At 42.9% G+C, this 16,317-nt stretch overlaps 3 protein-coding genes across 5 annotated transcripts; 2 read left to right on the plus strand and 1 right to left on the minus strand.

The window, feature by feature from the left end:
• The first annotated feature begins 45 nt into the window (after positions 1 to 45).
• On the plus strand, positions 46 to 6,226 carry glyctk (glycerate kinase). Of its 3 annotated transcripts, none has more exons than XM_083972533.1 (5): positions 46 to 351; positions 2,055 to 2,441; positions 2,533 to 2,684; positions 2,769 to 2,944; positions 3,837 to 6,226. In XM_083972533.1, exons 2-5 carry the CDS (start codon positions 2,086 to 2,088, stop codon positions 4,725 to 4,727), a joined length of 1,575 nt encoding a protein of 524 aa, XP_083828659.1. In that variant the 5' UTR covers positions 46 to 351; positions 2,055 to 2,085; the 3' UTR covers positions 4,728 to 6,226. The 3 variants fall into 3 exon arrangements, with proteins under 3 accessions (XP_083828659.1, XP_083828658.1, XP_083828657.1); XM_083972532.1 differs by lacking the exon at positions 46 to 351 and adding an exon at positions 361 to 450; XM_083972531.1 differs by lacking the exon at positions 46 to 351 and adding an exon at positions 393 to 1,234.
• Positions 5,327 to 8,809, minus strand: tcta (T cell leukemia translocation altered). The gene is made up of 3 exons (XM_083972534.1): positions 8,445 to 8,809; positions 8,297 to 8,348; positions 5,327 to 6,746 (listed from the first exon to the last, which is right to left on the minus strand). Exons 1-3 carry the CDS (start codon positions 8,653 to 8,655, stop codon positions 6,704 to 6,706), a joined length of 306 nt encoding a protein of 101 aa, XP_083828660.1. The 5' UTR covers positions 8,656 to 8,809; the 3' UTR covers positions 5,327 to 6,703.
• A 661-nt stretch (positions 8,810 to 9,470) lies between these two features.
• Positions 9,471 to 15,361, plus strand: mon1bb (MON1 secretory trafficking family member Bb). The gene is made up of 6 exons (XM_083972015.1): positions 9,471 to 9,598; positions 10,168 to 10,262; positions 10,366 to 10,965; positions 11,086 to 11,878; positions 12,624 to 12,771; positions 13,562 to 15,361. The coding sequence occupies exons 2-6, from the start codon at positions 10,184 to 10,186 to the stop codon at positions 13,781 to 13,783; spliced, it is 1,842 nt and encodes a 613-aa protein (XP_083828141.1). The 5' UTR covers positions 9,471 to 9,598; positions 10,168 to 10,183; the 3' UTR covers positions 13,784 to 15,361.
• The last annotated feature ends 956 nt before the right edge of the window (positions 15,362 to 16,317 follow it).

Raw genomic sequence — 16,317 nt, forward strand, 5'->3', positions numbered from 1 at the left:
CGCGATACTTGCTCGAAACTGACAAACAAAATGATAGCCAAAGCGTTAACAACTTAAAGACTGTTTATCATGACAGAAACAGCTTTTGGATAAAAAAATTTTTTTTTTATTTTTTTTATTTTTTTATTTCACCGTCGTTCCGACTCAAGTGGGCTGGACCACAGTAGCCTAACTGTTTGTGAACGCCACTTCGGTCCAGCACTTTCTGACACATTGAGCAGCTCGTGTTGTTCAGACTGCTCTGCCTTCTGTCAGCTTCCAGGTTTTACTCCAGGCAGGAAAATGTCAGGGGGAGAGGCGCAGAGGAAAGTGACAACAGGAGGAGGGTCCTCGCTGAAAGAGAGGTCTGAGGTAGGAGCCAAGTTTTCCTGTTGTCAGCAGGCTCTGTGTTTATGTTGAGTGTGGAGGGAGAGGGGGTCAACATTTACTTGGAAATCGACGGTGACCGTGGTAACGTACAACTTTAGGCTGAGAGGTCATGTTTGTGTCAGCTTAAAATAGAAATGTCATCAGTTCAAGGATAAAGTTTAGCCATGGTCTTGACCTGAAAATTATCTAAAAGAGAAATCAGTTGAGTAATAATAGATAAAGTAAACTAAAGTCTGTCTTTTTAATTCATGAAGTACCTGATAAATCTGAATATTTATTACAATGTTTTTCACAACAATGCTTACTGACTTGAAGCATAGTGCACTTTGACTTCAGACAACCAACCAAAGGCACCAAATAAGGTGTATAACATCCTTGATATTTTCCAACCCCAGTGGCCAGTGTGCTGTAGTGCTGAGAAAAGAGCTGCTCCAGTGTTCACATGAATTCAGTTGAAACCAGATTGAGGTCAGTTTACTGAAACCTACTCAGTAGGTTTTGGGCCCTTTGAACTATGCCACAGCATGAAAGCGTCCAAAGTCTGTTTGATAGGATGCACATGAACCTCATCTGTGTTCTCTCCTATACCAGCACTGCAGGTTCTGGTGTCACTGAGTCTGTTTTGTTGTCAACTGGTCAAAAAAAGAAAGAAAAAAAAGTAGGCTACAACTAAAGAAACGGTGCACAGCTGTGTGGCCTGTGCTTTGATGTGTCCTATGATCCATTCAAGTCAATCATTACACACAGGGTACACACTAGAAAGTGTGTGGTCAGATTTTTGCTCCACTGACTGCTGAGCTGGAGCACACATAACAGGCTTCCACTGGAATCCACAGGCTGTAGATCCCATTTCCAACTTTCACAGGTAGGCAGCTGCATGAGTTTTCAGAAAGCACAGCTTTAACTAACCTTTGGTTGATATGAACACAAAACCACTGGTAAAGATGTGTTGATCCTTTAGAAATCATAGGCTAATGCATGACAACATAGTATACTATTAATATTATTAATTATTACTCATGTAATCCTTAAGTCTTCAGATTTCACATTGGGTCAGATTTTACCTGAGCTATAACTCTGATGATGAAACAGTTCATTATGTTGTTATATGATCTAACTATTAAATAGATTACTACTTGTAGTCAAAGAAAATTGTTTCGGACTCTCATGCTGTTAAAGGTTTAACTTCATTTAATGAGTTGCTAGCATATGAATCTTCAGACTGCTTAGTTTTCAGTGCAGCTTGCTAGTAGGTGAATTTGTAGTACTACCATGCTTAATTCAATTTTTCAGCAGTACTCACCACACCATGCTGGACTATATGGTGACTTCTTACACTCAACTAACACCATAAATGCCACTACATTTATTATTATTATATTATTTATTCATTTTATATCATATCATTGTTATGTAAGTTGCTGGAAGATCCTCCTAGGGATTAATACAATATTTTCTATTGTTCTTAGCAGATAATTAGTGCTTATAATGATTAATAATTGAACATACCAGCATTGACTTGATAAGTGAAAGTGATCTTGAACCAACCAAATTCATTTGTGAGGAACTGTAACTGTAGTAAGTGTAGAACATGACCTTGCTCTTGTCCTTACAAGTCATATTGACTGTGGTCTCTTTAGAATAAGTGCTGACTGTACTTTTTTATTTATTTTTTTATTCCTCAGGCAGTTTCTGCACAGACCCAGTGAACTGTCCATGGCTCGTGTTCTTTCATTGTTCCGGCCTCAGCCTTTACTGGCCCTTGTTGGCAGGAGGAAACCTACGTTGTGCAGAATGTCAATGGACTCACGGGCACGCCAGGTGTTTGCAGCAGCAGTGGAGGCCGTGCAGCCCAACACTGTGGTCCGGCAGAGTATAGAGCGCAAGGAGGACTCAATCATTATCAATGGTCAGAAATTCTCACTCAAACACAACCTGCACTTGGTCGGCTTTGGAAAAGCTGTACTGGGTATGGCTGCTGAGGCGGAGAGGATAGTTGGGGATCACTTAGTAAAAGGAATCATAAGTGTGCCACATGGGATTCAGCAGACATTACAGCAGCATGGCAAAGGGTAAGCTAAAATCTTAACCTCATATAATATAATAATATTACACAGAAAACAAGGTTAACAAACAAAATAAAGTTTCTTGCTTTTATCACAGCCATTTATTGTTGAAAGAAGACAGTCGCATCAAAGTGATGGAGGGAGCCAAACACAACTTGCCTGACTCTGATGCCCAGAAGGCAGCTGAAGAAATCAAGCAGTTAGCCAGTGAGCTGACAGAGAAAGACCTGCTACTTGTACTGATTTCAGGTGAACACTTCTCTTAATTGAGATTCTAAACAAAATTATACCTTAAAATGTGAATTTAATATAACGTGATTCAACTCTTTCCAGGTGGAGGCTCTGCACTATTACCCTCACCCGTCCCGCCAATCTCATTGCAAGAGAAACTGGACGTTACCCGCAAACTTGCAGCTGCAGGTGCCACTATTCAAGAGCTGAACACTGTGCGTCGTGCCCTGTCTTTCTTAAAGGGTGGAGGGCTTGCACATTATGCTCATCCTGCACAGGTAATGTACTTTGGTTTTTCTTTTTTTTAAAGTATATGTTTGGGGCTTTTTGCCTTAATTGACAGGTTAGTTGAGAGAGACAGGAAATGGGGAGGCAGAGAGAGGGGGAATGACATGCAGCAAAGGGCCACCTGATGCAGGATTCGAACCAGGGCCAGCTGCAGAGAGGACTGTAGTCTCTCCACATGGGGCGCCTGCTTTATCCACTGAGCTTGAAAACTTTTGTTTTTCAAACAATATTTTTTATCCCTATAGTCTTAGGTGTAGGTTCATTACCTTTAACTGTCGGTGCAAGCTGTTTTTAGAACGGCGGAGCAGAGCCGTGAGCTGCTCAGAGCTACGCTACAGAGGCTCATGGGATTTCTTGGTTTCCCTCATCAAACTCATCAAATACACAATCCAACAACTCCACAACGCTCTGGTGGACAAGTTGTGACCTGCACATTCAACACGCTATGAGATAATAACGGAACGCTACAAGACAGAGTTGTTTTTGAGGCAAATGCAGAGACTGCTTGCCGAAAAACTGCCCCAGACAGGAACGCGCATCAGGGGTTTTGCATGAATTTACCTTGAAAACAACTCTGTCTCTAACGTTCCGTTATTATCTCATAGCGTGGTGAATGTGCAGGTCACAACTTGTCCATGAAAGAGTTTTGGAGTCGTTGGATTGTGTATTTGATGAGTTTGATGAGGGAAACCAAGAAATCCCATTAGCCTCCATAGCGTAGCTCTGAGCAGCTCTGCTCCGCCGCTCTAAAAACAGCTTGCACGGACAATTAAAGGTAACAAACCTATTCCCAAGACTATAGGAATTATAGCAATATGTACATTTTCCAAAATGTTGAAATATCCCTTTAACTTGAATATTACATTTCTGACTACTTCACAGGTGGTTGCTCTGATACTGTCCGATGTAATCGGAGATCCCCTGGACTTGATAGCCAGCGGCCCCACGGTCCGAAGTGAGGTGTGGCCTGAGGAGGTTTTGTCAGTCCTTGAGCAGTACAAGCTGTTGAACTCTTTACCAGCTTCAGTAAAGGACGTCCTCGGGAGACCAAGTGCCAGGTGGAAAGAGAATAAGGACGAGACAGATAAGGCAGACAACGTTTTAAATGTTGTTATTGGCTCCAACACCATTGCCCTGAAGTGCGCAGGCCTCCGTGCCCGAGAGCAAGGTTTCCGCCCAGTTGTTCTGTCACCAGGAGTGTGTGGCGATGTGCGGTTGGTCTCCAAACTGTACGGCCTCCTGGCCCGCTTTGCGTGCTCTCATGAGGAACCTCCTCCTGAGATCGCTGCTGAGCTGCTGAGGCTCGGGCCTGATGTGGGTGTGGAGAGCTGGGACCTGTGTCGCACCATGCAGGTCTTAGAAGAAGGACGCACAGAAGGATGGGGCGCCACGTGTCTGTTGGCTGGAGGCGAGCCCACTGTGGAGTTGACAGGAAAAGGCCGTGGCGGTCGAAACCAGGAGCTGGCTTTGCGAGTCGGGCTGGAGCTGAAAGGCATGCAGCTCCCGCCTAATGGTCCCGTCTTCCTGAGCGGTGGAACTGATGGTCAGGACGGGCCGACTGAGGCAGCAGGGGCCGTTACGGATGGAGGTTTGTATGGAGAAGCTCAAGCACAGGGGCTGGACATCAACAACTACCTGATCAATAATGATTCTTACACATTTTTTTCTAATCTTTCTGCTGGGCAACGTTTACTTGTGCCTGGCTTAACCTGCACCAATGTGATGGATGTGCATATGTTACTTATTCCACCAATCCCCATTAATGTAAGATAATTCCAAATCTAGATCAGCATTAATTGAAGTACTCTGTTTGCATTGTAGTACAATGTTTTTCAGCTCAATGTCTTTGGCCTGTGTAAACTCTGTGTAGACCTGCATTACAACAGAATTAAAGTTCTTGGTATCAAATTCTAATCTAACTCTAAGACTGGGGTGCAAATATTTTAAAATGTTCCCATTTTTGTTAGCAGCACTTATGGTTTTTCATCAGGAAAAAAAAAAACTGCTTACTGCAAATGTTTTTTTTTTAATCACAGCAAAATATGTTTTACATCACAGCTCTGGAAATGAGAGGCATCAACAATAATCAGTATTTTCAAGTACATCACACAAATGTAACAAGAATGTAATATCAATCAAGCTGTCATTTTCAAGCTTTGATGCTGGTCTTTGTACTAGGTACATCAAGATACCTAAAATAGGCTTTTTGTTTTGTTGCAATAGTTTATTTGATAAGGACTATGTACACCATTAAAGATTTCTGTGAAAACACAACGTATTATATTGTCTTGTACTACAGAGTCTTTGCTCCTGGTATAGCAATAACATTAGTTATAATAGCTGGCGGTAAATTGGCCCATAGGAAGGATATACCCTGTTGAACACCTCTGAACTGTTCATGTTTTATTACTTTGGGTTAAATCACAGTGAGTGCAGTGCACCTATGCTTCTTAACACAGATTGACACAAAGAATAAAACAAAAGTGTCAAAGTGAAACAACCTTATACCTCATGCAGACAATTAATTAAATAATATAAAACTGTGTTCAACCCTCTTCAAGCAAAGAGGCTCCTTTGCAATAGTCTCAAGTGTAGTATTCACAAAGGAAAGGTCTGTATCAACTAACTGGACATTGAATTTTTTCCTGTTCTTCTTGACATAACGGCTCGAGCACTTCTTTTTAAATCCTGCTGCTAATCCTGGAATTTTGGTGTGGACAACAACTTGGCCACTCGGAGACATTAATATTGTTTTGTTAAGCCAATCCTGTGTCGCTTTGGCCTCATTTCTAGGTCACTGTCTGGCTGAAGAATAAACCTTCTCCCAAGTCACAGTTTTCTTGCAGACTGCAGCAGGTCCTCAGTATATCTCTGCATTCATTGATTCTCTACACTGCCAGAAGCCATGGTTCCTTGTGAGTGAAGCACCATACAACACCTCTACCATCTTCACTGTAATCTAAAATGAATGAAACATGAAAGGGTCAAGGGTGAATATCTGACACAGGTTTTCTAGTAAGTGCACACAATGCTCCTTAGGAGAAACAACTGATTAAACTGACCAAAAAAAAATCATAAAATCATTGAAGATGTAAAACATCAATTTTCAAATAGACCATGTGGATTATTTACCAAATAGCTGTCATATAGAGATGATCCTACCAACTATAAGAACCATGCACAGTAATTTCACAGACTATTATCATACACTTGCTCTTGCAGTCAAGTCTTATCATTAAAACCCTGTAGATGTCATTCTGTGGTTTATGACTTTAATAAAATCTACTTTTAAAAAGTATGTTTTTCCTGTTATAAATCATTCAAATACAATTGTCTTATTTTTCTTGTGGTCTCAGAATGGAAATTTCCACGCCTCATCCTCAACTCTCACACAACCCCATCAGTATTTTTCACATTTATACTGAAGCCTCTTAAAAAAAAAAGTTTTCTGAAAAAAATGTTGACCAAACAGATCAAGGATGTGTGCAGAATTAAAGCCACGTTCAATGACCAAAGCTGACAAATCAAAATAAACGTCTTACGGCACTATAGGGTCATTATAGTCGTAGATATCAGTGAGACACTGTTGGTATTCACGTGAAGTTTCTCCAGGCAGTCACCAGAGTCCATCCATCTTCAGTGCATTGAAGGTGATGCTTCTTAGACAACTTGGACGCACACAGTTGTCTCTGGGAGATCTGTCCAGGTGTCATTTGGATGAAAATCCAAAGTCAGAGCCTGCTGTCCTGTTAATCTCTATGAGTCTTTAGAGTATCCCCTGCTTGGCTTTCCCTGCAAAAATAACAATGTTATTCTGACAAATCACCAACCAAAAATACAATGAGAGTGAAGTTAGCTAAAACACACTTGTACCCTATCACCATCAATGATACAATCATGATGAATGCAGCTGTTTCAGTTTAGATAACATCAATACATTTTCTCCATCCAACTTGGTAACAACTTATAAGTTAGTATGTTACAAGGGCCCATACTTGACCCAAAAATCCACGTGAAAGCGAGAACCATACACAAAACAAAACACAATGTTTATGTTCAAATAAACAAAACTTAGCGAAATCAATAAAAATCGACTCATACATAATCAGTTGCTGCCGAGCGCACCGGAAGTTAGCCGCTAGATAGCCGTAACAGCACGTTAGCTAACATTATATTTAGCTTTTCAATCACCGGTCACAGATTAAAACAGACAGTTAACATACCGTCAGAGTCAGACCAACATCGGCACCGTGACAGAAGGTGTAAAACCGATACTCAGACATAATAATAATCATAACATTGATGGGGCTGGTGTGGAAAATGTGTTGACTGGTTGGGATCAGGTTGGGATCTGAGCCTTATAAAAGTAAAAATGGTTTCTTGAGACTTCTTTCGCCTGCAGACTGTCATATTACAGGTGTGGCGGCTGGGCCCTGTTGTGTGTTTATCAGAAAAGAACGTTCAACGTTCTCCCGTTTCCCTGCATGCAACGGGCGGCCATTTTGCGGCTATGCTAAGGAGGATTGAAATGCACAGGTCGAAAAACGAGAGATTTTACCACGCCTACCCTATTTTATTATATGCCCTCTATCTCATTGTTAAAATAGTAAGTATTTTTTTCAAGTAGCACCGCTACAGAGACGGCCAGTGCGCCCGCAGCATTTAAATACCAGTCGTCGAACTTTGTATTTTCGGTGGGAGGAAGGTGACCTACAGAGGCCGAGCGCAAAGTGTTCATCGCAATTACCATTACCATCTCCATCCACACACAACCAAGCCTGTTACTCAAGCTTTCCTTGTCTGCTTCTCCTCTCTGTGCTGTCCACTCAGCAACATATGAACATACTCTCCTACATGTCACATACACCCATATCCCTGATATTTCCCATTGTTGGTATTGTGGATGTTCATGATGCGTAAGGTGGGAGCATGGCTCTAGTACCTCGTGTGGCAACTCCCCTCCCATTTTTTTTCTATTAAAGTGCATCTATTGTTTTATTATATTATTTATTTTCCTAGGGATTCATAAAGAATTTTCTATTATATTTATCACTTTTTATCCTCTCCATAGTACCAGGGGCCTCATTTATCATTGTGATAATGATAAATTACCCCCCCCCCCCCAAATTTGGGATCTATCAAGCCAAAACCTGACGGGAAAAGTGCGGACATTTACACCAATTTTGACCCCCCACCACCACCGTTGACGCTCTATAAGCCCTATAATGTTATGTATTAGTTTATTGATAAACAAAACGGGTTGAGACACTTTAAGAGGGTTAATATGGTAATTTCCCACTGGGGCGACACGGCTCGACAAGTATGGACCAGAAGACACCTACCATCCACTCAGGTGAGGTGCTGTGTCAGGTGTGCCTCCGTTCTGTCCTGTCCCTGGACATCAAGACAAACAGCACAGATAGCACATTAAGCTAACGTGGCTAGCACGTAATTAAACAAGCGTCAGGATTTAATAAAAATGAAACTCACCCTGTCGGTAATACATATCATTCACCGTGTTCCCGTAGACTTTCCATGCAAAGTGAATAGCGATAAGACTAAATATTAACCAGCTCAGTAAGATCTTGAATATGGAGACTCTCATGTCGTTGGCGAACCAGTCGTCCACAAACTCAGAGAGAAACGACAGGCAGCTGTCTGCGATGCGAGACAAAAACTCAAAGTCCCACGGTTCCTCCATAATGTCCGGTTACCCAGCTAATGTCAAATCAACTGGGGTTCATTTACTGTACGCTTGGCAATTTAAAAAAACATCGTTTTGACTATGTAGCATAAGATATCCTGGTCGCCATCTCTACCGTTGTTTATGGGTGGAGGGGATTGGTGGGCAGCTTCTTCTTCTTCCAGGCAGGCTGGGAGCGGTTTGGTGCACTGCTGCCTCCTACTGGCGGAACGACGGTACTCCATTAATGCGCATCCCAATTCTGACAGATGGAAATGTGGCTGTCAGACACGAATTCCCATGAGTTCAGTTTAAGCCTGTCTATCTATGACAACTAATCCCTGTGACATTCAGCCTGTTTTCCAAATACAACGAAATAAAGGCCCGCATTGACCCCCAGCGGTTTCCGTGGCGCGAGCATAGACTGTAAAGGGCGCGAGCCGAGCACAGCTTTGCAAACCGTCTTTGGCTTTGCGAGGGCGCGCTTTTTGGTGGCTCACCGTTTGGATGGGGACGGGGAGAGGGGGGGCGGGATCTGAGCCTTTATGTTATCGACATGTCTTCCCTGATAAGACAAGTGGTAAACCGTGTTTCATATAGTTATTAGTTCGACAGCCTCACAAACATGTGTCCTTGTGATGGCTTTCAATAAAAACTCAGTACCGCTGTGTCGCCTGTGTTTTGTGTTCAGCTTACCCAGCTAAATATGACGCTACAGCATCGCCACTGTCCCTGTGCGCATCACTGGAACGAACAGTCAGGGGGCGGGACTAGAACGAGCCACCCAGCAACCTGATTGGCCAGCTGAGCTTGTCATGAGAGATTCCGGATGTCTGCCGTGGTAAGAGGAAAATTAGTTTTCTGCCCCTCATTCTTGACAGCCTGGTTGCTACCGGGCGCCGGGGGGAAGTTAATGTAGCAAATTTGACATTTATCCCAACGTTTTGACGGCACAGAAATCGTAAGTTTAACAAAGTGTCTTTGTCGGTCTAATTTTAGTTGACCACGGTTTCTTGCATTGCTCACTGTTAAGACAAGGCCATGAAATTGATCTGTGTGACGCTTTGCTAGCAGGCAGTGTTAGCCGTGTAACTACAGCCAACATTTACCGAGCTGCATCGGAATTCACAGTCAAACATCTGCGGTGATGCATAACTAAGCCTTTTCGACAGCGTCGATATCAACAGAGACGCTATCATTAGCTTCGTAAGCAACTTAAGCTTGTATTACACGTCTGTACTCCCAGTTACTTTAGTCCAAGCAACTGTCGCTTATCTGGAGTGTAGCATTAGCCAGGCTGCTGGGAGTTGTAACCAGCCTTAAATTCCTCAGTCTGTTCAGTTGTAATTCTCCTATGTAACCAGTTCTCCTCTGTCATCATGTGACCATGTCACTGGCCCATTATGAGTGCTCCTATTCATAACAATCTTGAGATGCATGCTCTCCCAAGGATCCGCTTCTGAATTACATAGACTGTTGTACGTGGAGCTGTTTGTTGTTGATAATAGTCTGTTCTTATTCACTCCCTAGCGACTGGGATGGTATCATGGAGAGAGACAATCATCCAGAAGGAGAGGCACAGGGTGTGAAGATTTGTGATCCACCGTCAGACAGCAATCCTCCTGGTGAATGAATTATATGATCTTTTACTACAGTTGTCCTGATTTGAGCACCTACAACTTCGTTTTCCCCCACTCATCTCATGATTGAATTTTGTTTTCATCTCAGCCGACACCTTGGCAACTTCTCTCTCCCTCTTGGGCAATCACATGTTTCCTGATCCGGTGGAGAGAAGCGACAGCGCCGTTGTTGTGAAAGAGGAGCCTGCTGATTTGCACCTGTCAGATGTTACCACACAGGAGCAAAGTCTGGATGCAGAGCCCGTCTCTAACCAGGTAGAAAAGCTAGAGACTGAGGTGGTGGCGGAGAGCTCAGAGCGGCAGCACAATGAACCCGCAGAGACGGCTGACAGAGGGACAGAGGACGCCGCAGCAGACAATGACCAGGGCGATTCTGGAGAGTTCGTTGTCACGATGCTTGCCAAGGCCAAGCTGGAAGAACAAGGCATAGGCGTGAAGGGAAGGTCGTCTCCTTTGCTGGAGGCCGGCACCCAGGAGTCTCCCGCGTTTGTGTCTCATCGTGATGAGGACGTGACGGCCGAGAGCTGGCGGCAGCACAGGAAGCATGTTTTCGTGCTGAGTGAAGCGGGCAAGCCCATCTACTCCAGATACGGCAGCGAAGAGGCTCTCTCATCCACAATGGGCGTCATGATGGCGTTGGTGTCCTTTGTCCAGAGCAGCGACAACATGATCCGCTCAGTCTATTCAGGTGAGAGCATAAGTGTGATGAATGTGTGCAAAAAAACTTGTATTTTTAGTCCACATCCATCAGTGCTTTCACTTTCATCATCTCTATTGCACTGATGTCTTTTCTCCTTCCTCCCACCAGAGGGGCACACCGTGGTGTTCTTACAGAAGGGGCCTCTGGTGCTGGTGTGCGTGTCCAACAGTCATCAGTCGGAGCAGCAGCTGCGCGGAGAGCTCCTCTACGTGTACTATCAGATCATCAGCATGCTCACGCAGGCCAGCATATCTCGCATCTTCGAACACAAGAAGAACTACGACCTGAGGAGGCTGCTCGCCGGCTCCGAGAAGATCCTGGACGGCCTCCTCAACCTGGTGGACTCGGACCCCAGCTTCCTCCTGGCGGCGATACACTGCCTGCCCCTCGCCTCCTCTCTCAGGGACTCCCTCAGCCAGATCCTGCAGAAAGCTATAACGCCCAATCTGGTTTTCTCCATCCTCGTCGCCAAGAACCAGCTGCTCACCATCGTCCAAGAGAAGACCGTCATCGAGGACGCCAGGCTGGAGCCCGCCGACGTCCACCTCCTGCTCAACCTCATCGGAGCCTCCTCTGCCTTTCAGGCCGGAGAAATCTGGACTCCCATCTGCCTCCCTCTCTTTAACCCTGACTGTTACTTTTATGCATATATTTCCTACCTGGACCCTCCAGAATGCACTGTTTGCCTGCTGCTGCTCTCCACAGACAAGGAAGCTTTCTACGCCGTGGCCGAGTGCAAGAGGAAGATCGAGGAGGCCATGGCGGCTCAGAACTCCCTCAGCCTCATTGCCAAAGCGCAGTCGTACAGTGTGAGCCAGGTGGGCGTCTCAGACCTCAGACACTTCATGTACAAGCCCTTTGATGTTCCAGACAGCTACCGCCAGCTCACTCAGTTCACCAGGTGTGTGTGTTTGTGTATCTATCTTTGTCTATGCAACTAGAGAGGGGATTTCTGAGCCATTATTTGTGTATTGTGTTGTAAAAAATGAACAAAACATTGAAAAAAAAGGCATTTATTTTCTGCTTTAGTGCCATATTTTGAATAATGCTCAATGTTAGCCAGCTAAATATACAGCGAGTATAAGAGAGACATCCCATCAAATAAAATGGCTCAGAGTGGTTGGTGTTTATGGATTACAGCATCCTGTTTTATATTGAGCAGCTCAGAATAAAAGGGATTTCTGCCACAGGGCTTCCACTTACAGGGGCACGAGTGTAAGAATTTCATATAGTTTTCCACTAATCCCATCATGTCACTTCACTTATCTCTGTAGGAGCTGAACTGAAAGATTTTAGGCGTCTTATTACAGTCAGCAGCCAGTAGAAACCTAGAAAATTAAAGTGAAATTATTATTATAAATAGCGGTAATCATAGCACTACACTTCAAATACTAATTATAAATTACGTACTGTTCAGAATAAGGTAATAAAGAGCAAAATGTCTCCCTGAAGCTTTGTTTTGGCATTTTGCCCCAACAGATAAAAAAACAAAACAATTTCCAAATAATAGTTTCAGCGATTTTATGAAATTCATCTTTACCTCAGATGTCTTTGTCGTTGCGTCAGTGTATTTTTCTCTAGCACAGAACCTTCTATGACTTTTCCCTGTCTTTAACCTTCATGCTGTGCTTTGTTGCCGCGCGCAGCCCAGAGATGGAGGCACCGTACAGCAGCGAGGAGGAGAAGATGAGACTGCTCGACCTTTATCGTTATATGCACAGCCGCATCCACAGCACCTCACGGCCCCTCAAGCTCATCTACCACGTCGCTGAGAGAGAAACTCTGCTGGCCTGGGTACGTAGCTGTGTCTATCAGGACTGCACAGTTTACAGGACACACTAGGGGAAACCAGTTACTCAGAGGAATCCGGTTATGTAGGGCACAAATTTGTCTCAATGTGTGTGCATGGATACCTCTGCTATACCAGGCTTATTATATTTTTAAAGTAAAGGTATGTTTTCAGTCATGTGTGTCAGCAGGAACACTCAAAAAGTTGTGAACCGATTTGTACTGAACTTGATGAAGAATCCCTAAAACTTTATGCCATAGAATCATTTAGTGTGAATTTGATTTTTCTGCTCATTAGTCTGGTTTGTTTTTTTGATTTCAAAAATGGCTTTTCAATTTCCCATAGCCCAAGTAGATGTTTTTAAATGTTCTATCCAACAGTCAGCAATGCCACAAATGTTGGGTTTCCTATTATTTGACAACAAAAACAGTCAAATAATGTCATTTGAGAAACTGGAACCACTATAATTTAGATTTTAATCGTTTTTTTTTATAATTGAAATATAATTTGATCAATATCTGACAGCAGACCTATCAATTGTTTGACTAATAGTGGCAGCTATTAGTGTTCTTCAGCAGAATTTACCTAAACAAATCAGGCTTCATCTCCCCTGATTTTGCGCACCGGATTTCTCATTTACATGACGCTTAAGGCAGCAGGTCGTGGGATGACAGACTGTAACCTAATTACTTCTGTGCATGTGCAAACGCACTGAGCCGCGAATTGTTGCAGCACTCTTTGTCGGAATTGATTCGGTGTCCTCGCCCTAATTGTCCCTTTTCCTCCCCACTCTAGGTCACAAGTAAGTTTGAGCTGTACACCTGCTTCAGTCCTCTGGTGACAAAGGCCTGCGCTATTACAGCTATCACTAAGCTTCTAAGGTGGATTAAAAAGGAGGAGGACCGTCTCTTCATCAGATATCCCCCAAAGTATTCAACCACCCCAAACCCCAGCAAGAGCTCTCGAAAATCTGACCAGCAAGACTCCACAGATAACGGCTTCCTGTCTCTCCTATAGGACTCTTCTCTTTAGCGGCGGCTCTGCCTCATTCAACAATAGTTTGTACACTGGTTCCAAGATATTTTTGAACCCTGTTTTGACACCTGTTGGACTTGACAGACTTTGACCACTGGAATCAAACACTACATTTTACACTATTTAAGAAGGAACGATCTCTTTGAAGCTAGTATTATTCCCTAACCTTAACAAGAAAGCATGTCATTGCATCACTGCTTTCGATCAGAAACAGTCAGGGCAAAACAGGATTAGTACGTTTTAAATTGAACTGTGGTAGAATGTAATTGCGATGATATTTAAATGTTTTTATATTGTTTTATTACTGTATCAAGAGAGAATTTTTTTTCTTTCTTGTGTAAGTTAAGACACGGAGAGAGAAAAAAAGAACTTAAGCTACCTTTCTCAGACTAGTTATAGCATAGGCTTTTTTTTTTCATGATTACACAAAAACATCCCAATATTACAAAACTGGATATGCAAGAATCAAAAGTGTGTTGTGTTTTTGGGGCTCTGCTTAAGACGGAATAACAACTGGAACTGCCAGGACAGTGATGAGCCCCCCATGTGTTATAATGGAGCACGAAACGGACACATATATATGAAGTGGTTGCACATCCCTGTGGCAGAACCTGAAAACATAGTGTTGTTTTATATCCCACTAATGTTTCCACCACCAGGTTTCATTCATGTTACATTTTGGGCAGGAAAACAAGTAGGAAATCTCAGTCTGTTACCCATCACCTTGAATAATCATGGTTTCCCATGTTCGTGTTTTCATTGAGAGAAGTCAAATCCTGTCAGTCTGGAAATCATCTGCTAAGCTAAGAAGATTCCTCAGAGCTCACACAAGATTTCTCTGCAGATACTTGTGTGATCATGAGCTGACACCTGGCGTAGTGAGTTCAGGTACCTCCTTTTTTTTTTGGATAATAGTTTTGTAAAGATGCTCTATAAACAGTAGCCTCATCCTTTTGGGATTTCTGTCAATTCAAGTCTTAAGAGTATGTCTATAGTATTATGAAACAAATCCCAGGTTGCACAGATGTACACTTGTCCTAATGAAGTAGAGATGTAGTGAATAAGCTCCATTTATTATTGGCCAGACGACAAATTAACATGAAGTGATGCTTGATTTTGCAGTCCTGTAATTTACGTAATAATGTTCTTGGAGTTTTCCTGGTAAGGTCTATGTAGATGTCCAGTTAATTGCCTGAGTCATGGATCTTTCCAGGAAACACCTAAGGAAATCAAAACGTGGAATAAAGCGTCACCGACGTTTAATAGAGACTTTCAGTGACATGTCATTCATCAGTGTCGCTCGTTGTGTCCAAGCTGGATCTGTCCATCTGAAGTTAAATGATATCACCTCACTGAAATCAAAACCAATGTTGTGTTTGAGTAGTGTTACTCAAAATGCCATCACCAAAAAGTTCCCTTTAAACAGCTGGCAGCAGTGTGAACAGTAGAGGTACACCTGGACAAGCTTCAAGGTAGACAATGTCTGGAGTATAAGCTGTGATGTTTGACAAACACATTGTGAACTGAACACATGGCAGATATTGTACCAGGTTAATGGTATCTGAGTAAGAATAAAAGTGTTTCCTGTAATCCTGTGTCAGGCTGTCGACAGGTACTGTCAGTCTTCTGTATGCCTGTTATGTACGCTGACTGATTGAATGAATGTGATACAAGTTCAAGTTAACTGATGAGCCTACAGGTGCATCTCAATAAATTAGAATATCATTGAAAAATTTATTTATTCAAATAGTGAAACTTGTTATATAGTCCCAAAAAAATCATCTAGCCTTCTGTATACTTATCTTGGTAAGTTCTTATGTTCAGGCTATGTTTTTTCTTGGTCATACCTTGAGAGTTTCGACTGCTGCTCCTGCAGTCTGCTTTAGTTTCTGCTGTTTCCGTGACGTCTGCTGTGTTTGGAGGTGTTGTCGTTTCACCTGAGTGCCGAAAGACGGAAGAAGACAGCGGGAGCAGCAGTCGAAACTGTCAAGGTGTGACCAAGAAAACATAGCCTGGACATAACAATCTACCATATATAGATTCATTACACACAGACTGAAATATTTCATGTCTATGGCTTACATTAAATGAGAACCTGAAATTAAGTAAATGATAAATCAATAATTAGAATATAGTGAAAAAGTTCACTATTGTAACCTATTGGTGTCACACTTTAATAAGCTGATTGCCTTTTTTAGATGGTCAGTTTGGTTCAGTAGCTCCACTATCATGGAGAAGACTGCTGACCTGGCAGTTGTATTACCGTTTGAGATGCACCTGTATGTACAATATGGCCACTTGACATTTTCTACATGACAAGTTGATCACCTTAACACTTGAACACACCAGCAGACAGCGTGTTATGGGATAACACAGGAAGCTGCAAAGGTCAGACTTACTGTAAATTCTGCCTTTGGCTCTGACAGCCAATCAGCCTGGTGGAGTGAACGCAGGTGAACTTTACCTCCCTGTCATCTTAACTTCCACTTCAATGGATGCCTCGACTTGAAGCTGCC

This window comes from Trachurus trachurus, assembly GCF_905171665.1.
Source record: "Trachurus trachurus genome assembly, chromosome: 5".
NCBI classification, from domain to species: Eukaryota; Metazoa; Chordata; class Actinopteri; order Carangiformes; family Carangidae; genus Trachurus; species Trachurus trachurus.

Excerpts from the sequence above, each read along its gene's own strand:
- mon1bb (XM_083972015.1), top strand. The coding sequence starts at position 10,184 with ATGGAGAGAGACAATCATCCAGAAGGAGAGGCACAGGGTGTGAAGATT. Across the intron at positions 10,966-11,085 it reads GATCCGCTCAGTCTATTCAG|AGGGGCACACCGTGGTGTTC; the intron begins GTGAGAGCATAA and ends TCCTCCCACCAG. Across the intron at positions 12,772-13,561 it reads GAGAAACTCTGCTGGCCTGG|GTCACAAGTAAGTTTGAGCT; the intron begins GTACGTAGCTGT and ends TCCCCACTCTAG.
- tcta (XM_083972534.1), bottom strand. The coding sequence starts at position 8,655 with ATGGAGGAACCGTGGGACTTTGAGTTTTTGTCTCGCATCGCAGACAGC. Across the intron at positions 8,349-8,444 it reads TGATATGTATTACCGACAGG|GGACAGGACAGAACGGAGGC; the intron begins GTGAGTTTCATT and ends CTTGATGTCCAG. Across the intron at positions 6,747-8,296 it reads GCACCTCACCTGAGTGGATG|GGAAAGCCAAGCAGGGGATA; the intron begins GTAGGTGTCTTC and ends TTATTTTTGCAG.
- glyctk (XM_083972533.1), top strand. The coding sequence starts at position 2,086 with ATGGCTCGTGTTCTTTCATTGTTCCGGCCTCAGCCTTTACTGGCCCTT. Across the intron at positions 2,442-2,532 it reads TTACAGCAGCATGGCAAAGG|CCATTTATTGTTGAAAGAAG; the intron begins GTAAGCTAAAAT and ends CTTTTATCACAG. Across the intron at positions 2,685-2,768 it reads GCTACTTGTACTGATTTCAG|GTGGAGGCTCTGCACTATTA; the intron begins GTGAACACTTCT and ends AACTCTTTCCAG.